The sequence below is a fragment of the Sceloporus undulatus genome, chromosome 8, assembly GCF_019175285.1.
Source record: "Sceloporus undulatus isolate JIND9_A2432 ecotype Alabama chromosome 8, SceUnd_v1.1, whole genome shotgun sequence".
In the NCBI taxonomy this organism is placed as follows: Eukaryota; Metazoa; Chordata; class Lepidosauria; order Squamata; family Phrynosomatidae; genus Sceloporus; species Sceloporus undulatus.
The window spans coordinates 9,853,424-9,862,924 of NC_056529.1; the positions used below are offsets into that span (position 1 = coordinate 9,853,424).

The window sequence follows — 9,501 nt, forward strand, 5'->3', positions numbered from 1 at the left end:
ATTAAAATACCAAAGAGGTATGTTCTCTTGTTGTGTTCCTATGGATACATATGTTGTAAAATCTTTGCATAGCTGACAGATGGCTATGCTACACTCCAGCCAAGAAGCATCCCAGACCAAAGTACTCACACTTGCTTTATTAATGCCATCTGAGTACAAAACATATTTACATGTTCCTTGCTACTTTATGCCAAAAATCCATTTCCCCAAATCCTTGTGTAATATTTTTGTCCACAAATCTGAAAAATGCATAGGTTGTTAACATCTGTTACAAAATTAGACTGTGGCCATTTTTTGCCCTGTTATAATGCAAATGGAAAACTAGAAAATGTAAATGCTTGCAGCAGAAATGTTGTATTAGCAGAGTGCTATTTCCTGGGATTATGTGCATTTAACAAAATGTGCTTATGGTCTTGGACGTCAGTTATAACGTAGTGCTGATTTTTAATCCGTGTGTCTTGAGTTTGCACGTGTTAGATGCCTTTTTGTAAATGTGTGGATATTTGAAACAAAGAGCTGCATAAGTCACAGTGTGGTGCATACCTGTAACTGGTTCTTAGGTCACTTGTCTCTTGGTACAATTATTGATGATTAAGTGCTAAAACCTGGAAATAATTTGTTAGAAATTTAACTTGTTAAGCCTGAATTCATTAACATTTCCAACAGACATTTTAAAATTCATTGTTTTAATTGTTAAATGTCAGCACTGTCACATTTAAGTAACAATCAACATTCCCTGTTTAGTTGTTACTATTTGTTACTATTTGCTTATTTGTTACTATTTCTAATAGTTTTATATTTTTTAAAATTTAATAATTTTATCAAATTAATGTATAGTATGTGTTTAAGAATCTTTAATGTGGAGCTAATTTTTTTACTATTTTATTTTATTGTGGAATTAACTTTTTTGAGCATTTTGAATGTAATACAGTCATCCCTCCTTATAGGTGGGCTTGCCTTCGGCAGCTTTGAGCTCATGTGGAAGGCAAGCCCAGGCAGAAATAATGGGGTGCGAACTCATGCCGTGCGCTGCTGTGAGCACGCATTCCGTTATTTCCTATGCGGCTTGAGCATACGCTCTTTTCCCCATATGCCGGGGGGGGGGCGTCCGACACGGATCCCCCGCGTATGGAGAGGGCAGACTGTATGTTTTTGTAACGCTACAATAGCCAAGCCTTGTGAGGTATAGGCTACATAAAAAGGTAAAAGTTTTCCCTTTGACAAGATTGTCAGATTGTAGATTGTTGGCTAGTGGTTCCTGCTTTCCATTTCTTGAATTTTAAAGCTTTTACTAGGAAAGCCTTCCTGCTTATTGAAGAGAAAATAGGGTCAGTTAGAAATAGTTACAAGCATAAATGATCTTTTCAAACTTTTTCTTGAGTTCTGTGTACAAGTCTTATAATTTTTTGCTTGTCTAGGATGGCGAATCTGAGTTACATCAAAAACTTCAGGTTTTGCAGCTCAGCAAAGGATGAGCTAGGATACTGTTTGACCTCAGTTGAGGCTGCAATAGAATACATCCGTCAAGGAAACCTCTCTGACAGGCCAACGGTAAGCCACTTTACTGGGAATCTTAGAGTCCCAACGTGAAGATTTCACAGAGAGCTTATTATTGTAGATATGCAGTAGTTCACTTTTGTAATAGCTAGTTCTCTGGCTAGCTAACTTGTTGGTGTACATTTCCGCTGGAATATTTTGCCCATGCACACTTTTGAAATGTCTCTGTAACAAGTCTAGTCTTACATTGTCCAGTGAGGCTGGTAACAGAACAACTTTTAAGCTCTTTACACCTGTATTTAACTGTTTCTTTTAATGGGTAAAGAGTGCAAATGACAAAAGTGAACTAAGGAACATAATCTCCAGGAATGACCTGGAGATAGATGTGTGCCCATCCTCTAGCATGTGTTCCATTTGCGTCTCGTACAGATGAGGTCCCATATTTAGATTAGATGATGTCCAAAATGAAAAGAAACCTGTAGCATTTCAATATTTTGGGGTTACCTGAGGAATCATGGCCCTCCAAATCTTGTACAGTAGCTTTCTAACATTTTAGCCAGCATAGCTGTAAGGGATCATAGGAATTGCAGTCCAACAGCATTTGGATGACCACATGATTCCCATTCAAAGATATAGCCATGTTAATCTGTAGAACAGTATGTAGAGAGATCTTGTAGCACCTTTGAGATTTAACTAAAGGAAGTTGGAAGCATGACCTTACATAGACTTGAGTCTACTTCCGCTGATGTATTCAGATGATTCCTGTGTTTGTGATAGAAAAATGCTAATGAACTAATAATAAGACAGGCTGAAAACATGGCTTCATTGGAGACTTGCTCTTTCCTGATCCTGAATTTGCCAAGGGCTGGAAACACTTAATACAACCTTTGGAGAGTATTAGGTAGGGAAAACTTTCCAAGTTGTTCGGTTTCACAGTCAAAATTTACTCCCTAATCTGTAGCCCTACAAGTGTTCCATTGAAGATGTGCATGAAGGAGTGTGATGGCGCTGTGAGTCAGGAAGGCCCATATCTTCATTAATCAGGGATTTTCTGGTTATGTTTCTGCTTATGATACTTGTAGAGAGGGTGTCCTTAAAAACACGCCTTTAAAAAAAACAAATCTGGCCTGCATAGTCTATTTGGATTTCAAACATAAGTTGTTTGGGGGACCACTAAGTGGGATTCTGTAGCATTACTGATACTGAGCAGGTGTTATCCTCTCCAGGAGTTGAGACGTGAAACCACTAGGCGCCTCCTGTAATAGTTTAAAATCTGTGCTTGGAAAAGATGGTTTTCTAGGCAGCAGCTCCTTGAATCCACCTAACCACTTACCTTGGTGTCTGGTTATTCTGGGAGTTGTAGTCCCCATTTTTTTTCAAGTTCTGGTTAAAGTAAGTGTGTGTGTGTGTGTGTGTGTGTGTGTGTGTGTGTGTGTGAGAGAGAGAGAGAGAGAGAGAGAGTACTGGAAAAATTATCTAGGTACTACAGTTTCCTTAGATCTGATGACAAACACTTTGGAGTTTCTGCCCTTCCAAAACTAGGTTCTTCCAATCTGATCTGAAGACAGAATGATGTGAACAAAGTACTGCAATGAAATCTGCACCTGACCCCACAGCAAAGGAATGGAGTTGTGATGTTTAATGGCTCAGTCAGAAGGGCTGTATACAAATGGAGAGGGATGAGGGTCTTCTATAAAACTCACATCACAAAAGCTGTAGCCTTTTAAATGGCTTTTACAACACTTTTCACTTTGCTTAAGATTTGGTATTGAAAAGCAAGCTTGTGGTACTTGGCTTATCCTGTTCTTAAAATGCAAATGTTGACCACAAGTTGCTTCCTAGATCTGAAGGCCATATTAATTTTTTAAAAAAAAACATGTCCAAGAGGAAGAAGATAAATGAAAAGAAATGCCCACATGTAAGATTTCAGTTTTCTAGCTGAAGGAAGCTTGATCTTCCAGTTCTATAATATCAGTTACTTAGCTTACTGTCAGAAAAAAAGATTAATGTAGAAATGTTTGGGCGACATATGGTACTTTTTGTAAAATAGAATCTATAATAAAATGCATTGATGAATCTGGATGATGAATGTGTGCAATTCTTTAAAGTAAAGCAGCTTAAAACAACAAGTGTATGCTTGTCTTTTAAAATACAGAGGTGATTTATTTGATTGCCAGTAAGAAAATTGGTTTGAATTCAAACAACTGCACTTCATTGAAAGAGAATTTTTACTTTGAAAGAGAATTTTCTAAAATCTTGTAGTGATACCTCTTTACAGGAAATCAAAGCAGAATGGATGCTCTAGTGCAAAGGTAATGGTACAGCAAGTCTAGCCCATGAATGACATGCAGCCCTCCAGCTGTTTTGAGGCCACCATAAAGATATGACAAAAATTTTGAGCACTTTTCTATAGAAAGGTAGTCCCATGTTTAAAATCCAACCTAGATAATACAGAAGTAATGGGAAATATCAGACCTCTATATAGCCTCCCTCCAAATACGTTGCCCAGCCATGCTAACATTTGTAATCTGAAATTAAAGTGGAGAAGCAATAGGTAAACAATGAGCAAGGTGTAAATATGGTCTCTTTTCACTGTTAGTTTCAAAATGGCTACTGTATTTCAATGAATAGGCCAGATTTCAATTTAATCAGCAAGCCAGTATAGTATAGTGGTTCATTATGTTGTACTTACCTCTTGTAAAATAAGTGGCAGTTGAAAATGGTATCTTAGCACTATAATTGTGTAGTGTGAAAGGCTCTGGAGTATCATAGAATCATAGAGTTGGAAGAGACAAGAAGAGCCATTCAGACCAACCCCTGCCATGCAGGACTATACAATCAAAACACTCCCAATAGATGAACATCCAACTGCTGTTTAAAAATCTCCAAAGAAGGAGACTTCACCCCCTTCCAAGGCACCGTGTTCCACTGACAAATGGCTCTTAACTGTGTGGAAGTTCTTCCTAATGTTTAGGTGGAATCTCTTTTCCTGTAGTTTGAATCCATTGCTCTGTGTCCTAGTGTCTTCAGCAGCAGAAAATAAGCTTGCTCCATCCTCAATATGACATCCCTTCCAATATTTAAACACGGTTATCATGTCGACTCTTAATGTTCTCTTCCCTAGACTAAAGATAGCAGCTTCCAGAGCTAGTTCATGTTTACTGGGGTTTTTTCCACAGACATTGGGTTTGTGCCGTTCACTTACAAAAGAAAAATATACATTGGAGCAACATTTAAAAATGAGCCCCATTCCTGGGAAAAGAGCGGTAAATAAATAAATAAATAAATAATTTAAAACTAGCTTTAATAGTAAAGAAAAGTAAGTGGTGGTAAATGAGAGCAACATCATGCCTGAGCTTAGACAACTTACCTCTTTGGACTTCCATTCCCAGAATCCCCAAGGCAAATTTTGGGGGTGTCTGCTCAAGGTTTTTCCCAAGATCTGACCTGTTTATTTTACAAGTGTGGAGCTGAGCAGACTGGCCAGACTCAGCCCTTGCTATCCTGGCCCCAGTGCTCACCTGGGACAATGTGGGGACAGATGGGTGTTAATACACCTGTCCCTATGCTGACCTGGGGCCCACTGGTGGCATGCGCTCCTTACCTTACCATCGCTGGTACTCAGAAGCCATTTGTCACTGCATCTAACACAGAAACGGGGCACCTGGTTGTATTCATGTGCCCAGGTCCTCTGTTTTCATATCAGATGTAGAAACGGAGGGCCTGTGAGCACCACTGACAGTGCAGCAAGGAGTGTGGAGGGCTGTGTAAACAGCTGGAATTTGGCATGGGGTTCCCAGAAAACTAGCAAACTAGGAGTCAAATTACCCAGGGGTACAGGCTGATTTGGCTAGATCTACCAGATATGTGTGGTCTTCCAAGATTGGGCTCAATCCTGGTCCCGGGGGGTTTGACCTGCGTTATCTGAACTTGATGATGAAAGGCTGGGAGAAAAACAGGCCTTTTGGTGGGTACAACCCCTTTGTGAATAAAACCCAAGCTGAAACCTAAGCCCTCTTTCCTAATCTAGTCATGATCCCTTCCATTTAGTTCTAGGAAATTTCCTAGGTCAGACATTATGGGCATATTTTGTTCCAGCATAGTCCAATTTGATCAGCTCTCCAAGAGCATTCTGCAACTATTGTTGGCTAGTCAGTGCGCTAGCCTACATAGCCAGTGGTGAGAAAGGCAGTCCAACGATACTTGTAAGGTCTTATGTTTCCCAGCCTGCCTTAGACCCTTTGAAACTGGGGTGGAAATTGAAGTGATTTTGACACAACAGACACTTCTCTCATTGGCAATAAAGCTACAAAAATAAACAATTTAATGATTTGCAGCCTTTTCATGGCACCAAACTCTGCTGTCTGAAAACTCTGCATAATAGTAGGGCTGGCCTTGGAGTTTTCCATTCCTATAGTATATGAATCAGGTGGGAATCAGCCAGCCCTCCATAAGTGACCTGCAATTTCCAGCACTCCTCATCATTGGCTATACTGAGTAGAGGTAATGGGAGATGCAGTCCAACAGTATCTGGAAGTCCACCTGCCTTGCCTATCACGGCATCTGTTTGATAGATGCCATAAATTTAACATTAAAGCATGGCAAACAATCTCTATGAGGACTATGCCATTTCAATTGTATGCTTCCAGATCAGCATTGGATGTGTTTGCACTGGTGTTCAGGTAAGCTGACTGATGATGTTATCCAGATGTTATTGGACTGCGATCCCAGATGCCTTAGACGACAGACAACTGTGGGGAATGCTGGGGATTGGAGTTCAGCAACATCTGGAGGGCTGATGCAGGATATGGCATTGGCTATGTTGGCTACAGCACTGGAACAAATGGTCCAACAACATCTAGAGAAAGCTTCTGTAGAGTTGATTAAATTGGGCCATACAGGAACTAAAGATGACCATTTACACCCTTGTAGTACTTGCTTTCCAAGAGTTGGTGCACAAATGGCTATAAAGTGCAGATACTGTCTGTCGTGAGTCAAGTTCATTTTATTTTGCTAGAATAACATGTGTTCCATCATTCCAACTTCTTTGACATAGTTCCCCCCGCCTCGCCCTATCAGAACCCTGTTGAAATGAATAAACGGGACTGTGAATTCAAGAGGTAAACTGAGTATAGATTTTTAAGCACAAGGTGAATAGTATATACAACATGTAGCCACATCCCCAGATATAATACCAGCAGAAGGTAGCTTTAGCTCCTTTGCTGTACCACCACACTAAAGAGAGGAAGGTACCACTAGCACATATGATTCCATTGCAACTAAAACCCCTTGTCCCAAAATACAACAAAGGCTGCATCTGCACTGCAGAAATACTCCATTTTGACACCACTTGTAATTGCCCTGGTTTAATACTAAGGAATTCTGGGAACTGTAGTTTTGTGAGACTTTAGCCTTCTCTGTCAGAGAGCTCTGGTGCCGCAACAAACTACACTTCCCTGAATATAGTATTGAGCTATGGCAGTTAAAAATTGTATAAAACTGGATTATTTCTGCAGTGTGGATACAGGCATGAGAAGTGGCAACCTAAATTTACTTCAAACCCTATTCCTAAAACCATCCACCTGCAAATTCTGCTGCTTTCAGGCATTATGTTCCCTATACATCCATTCTCTCAAAAGTTGGCAGCTGAAGGACTAGTGAATACTCTGTGGAACTGAATAGAGCAGTGCTGCTTAAAGTGGTGGCCCCTGGATCAGTGCTGTTCTGTAAGCCATTGCTTGCCTGACCATGGTGGGTTTGCAAGAAAGAAAGAAAACACTTATAGCCTATAGACACAAATATGGTGCAAGTCCCTGGGAGGGGATTGCCAGTCCCACACATCAGATAGCCAGAGAAGCACTGTTCTAGAAAAATGGTTCTTGCTGGCCACTAGCTTGTAGAGCTGCATTTTAAGGATATTTTTTGTGGCATAAATTCCTAGCTGCCGGATGAGAAGCTGTCATAAGCTCCTGCCTTTATTTTCTGTTTTAAGAATTTATTCTAACATAATAAATACATATATTAACCTAAATTGGATAGACTCAATCAAGGAAGCTATGGCCCTAAGTCTGCAAGACCTGAGTAGGGCTGTTGGTAGGATAACTCGAAGATCTGTCATTCAAGGGATTATCATACGCTGAAGTTGACTTCATGGCAGCTAAAAATTACAACAGCCACCTAAATCCAAGTGCTATCCTAACTGGAGTAGACCTATCAAATCCCATAAAGTTAAACACAAGTTCCACTGATTTAGTTGGTCTATTTTGGTTGTAAATAGCAAATTATTAGGCCAATATGATTCATTATTTAATAAAATAATAGTTACACTCAAAAGTTTGGTGGCTAGTGATGGAAGATAGGGCCTTCCCTGCACTGATACTCCTTTTTGGAAGTATTGTCAGAGATACTCATCCAATGCCAACGTTACTGGTTTTTATTTATGTATTTATTTTGCACCAGGCTAAATCTTTTGTTTGTCCATGCTTTCAATGAAACAATGGTTATTGCTGCGGCTTCGGTTCAATCAGTGACATTATATGAACTTAATTCTGTGCTGTGACTTTTTATTGCTAATGTTGATTTTAGTTTTAAAAGCCTCTGGACTCATTTCCTTAGAAAGGAAAGGTCAATGCATATATATTTTCAAAAAAGTGTTGGAAATGTATGTTTTGGTGGAATAAACCCAGATTCAGCTCTGACATGTTAACTGTGCAAAACTAATCAACCGAAAGTTATGCATTAAACTGGAAAAAGTTGTGTTAAAAATATGTTTTCAGTTAAATATTATTTATGATATTGAGCCCTTTTTTCTCTTCTTAGGAGACTGCAGGATTTAGTGAGAAGCTGTTCTTAAAACAAAGAATGAACTTGCTGTCTCAGATGTCTGTTACCCCAATAGACTGCTTGTTTCAGGTATGAATTGAATTCATGTTGCAGTAACTTTGCAAACATGCTTCTCTTTTATCATATTCTGAGACTATTTCAGACCCATGGTATCTCATTCTGATAATTTCTAAGCATCCTTTCTCAAGATAAACATCACTGTTAATCATGCCATGTCTCCACTGTTTTAGAGTTTCATCACTCTTACACAACCAATCTCATCTGATATCAGAAACTAAGTAAGGTTAGGTCTGGTTAGTACAGGTACCTCATTTAACTAAGGTTGCATCCACACTGCATAAATAATCCAGTTTCATAACCAGATCCTTAATTGTTTGTATTTAAGTTTATTTTATTTGTCACCTACACTGAAGAAGAGCCTGAAATCCAATGCCAGTTGCAGCTTGTATATTTTGTGAGTTTTTGAACACATATATGATCTTCAAATATTACAGAAAACAGACAACCCATGGTGGAAACATAGATTTGTGTCTGCTGAACAGTGTGAATGAACTCCAAGTTATACTCACTATTCTACATTTTTCTCCTTCCAAGCCAACTCAAGTTTGGTTTTGATTTTGTATGAATACCCACCTTATCTTTTGCTCTTCTTTGCAGCACATTGCTTCAGGCAACCAGGAAGAAGTAGAACACTTATTAAGCCAGGGAGACAACGATAAGGATACTGTTCAAAAAATGTGCCATCCACTCTGCTTTTGTGATACATGCGAGAAACTAGTTTCTGGGTAAGGATAATGTTTTCAAAGGTTTGAAGTAATTCAAGTCGTAACTGGGAATGAATGCAGGATAAATTCAATTATGGTAGGTTGGTTCAGAGGTAACCTTGGTGTTGTTCAGCACTTTGTGTTAATATGACCTGCAGTTTTAAAATAGTACATAGAAAAATGTATAATTAAATAATTTTTGTGCTTAGAAAATTATATGTCCCATTCACTTCAGAGGGACTTTCTCAGTAGACTTTTATAGGATTGCAACGTAAATCAGTGAAGGATAATTGTGTGTAAATTACTTGATGAAGTGGGAATAATGGATGAACATCAGATGAGCACTTCAGTCTTCACTGGGATGCATACAGATAATTCTTTATGCTCCAGACACATA

General features: G+C 39.0%; 1 protein-coding gene across 7 annotated transcripts in view; it reads left to right on the forward strand.

Annotated features, from left to right (window-relative positions):
• The window catches only part of ANKRD27 (ankyrin repeat domain 27), a 45,332-nt gene that overhangs the window by 13,852 nt on the left and 21,979 nt on the right, over window positions 1–9,501 (forward strand). For all 7 annotated transcript variants that reach the window (XR_006105168.1, XR_006105167.1, XM_042480864.1 and 4 more), the window contains 3 exons: window positions 1,419–1,551; window positions 8,317–8,409; window positions 8,998–9,125. Coding sequence is in view for 5 of the 7 variants with exons in the window: in XM_042480864.1 (XP_042336798.1) it covers window positions 1,419–1,551; window positions 8,317–8,409; window positions 8,998–9,125 (354 nt within the window). In the remaining 2 variants the exon portion in view is untranslated. The remainder of the gene's footprint in view (window positions 1–1,418; window positions 1,552–8,316; window positions 8,410–8,997; window positions 9,126–9,501) is intronic.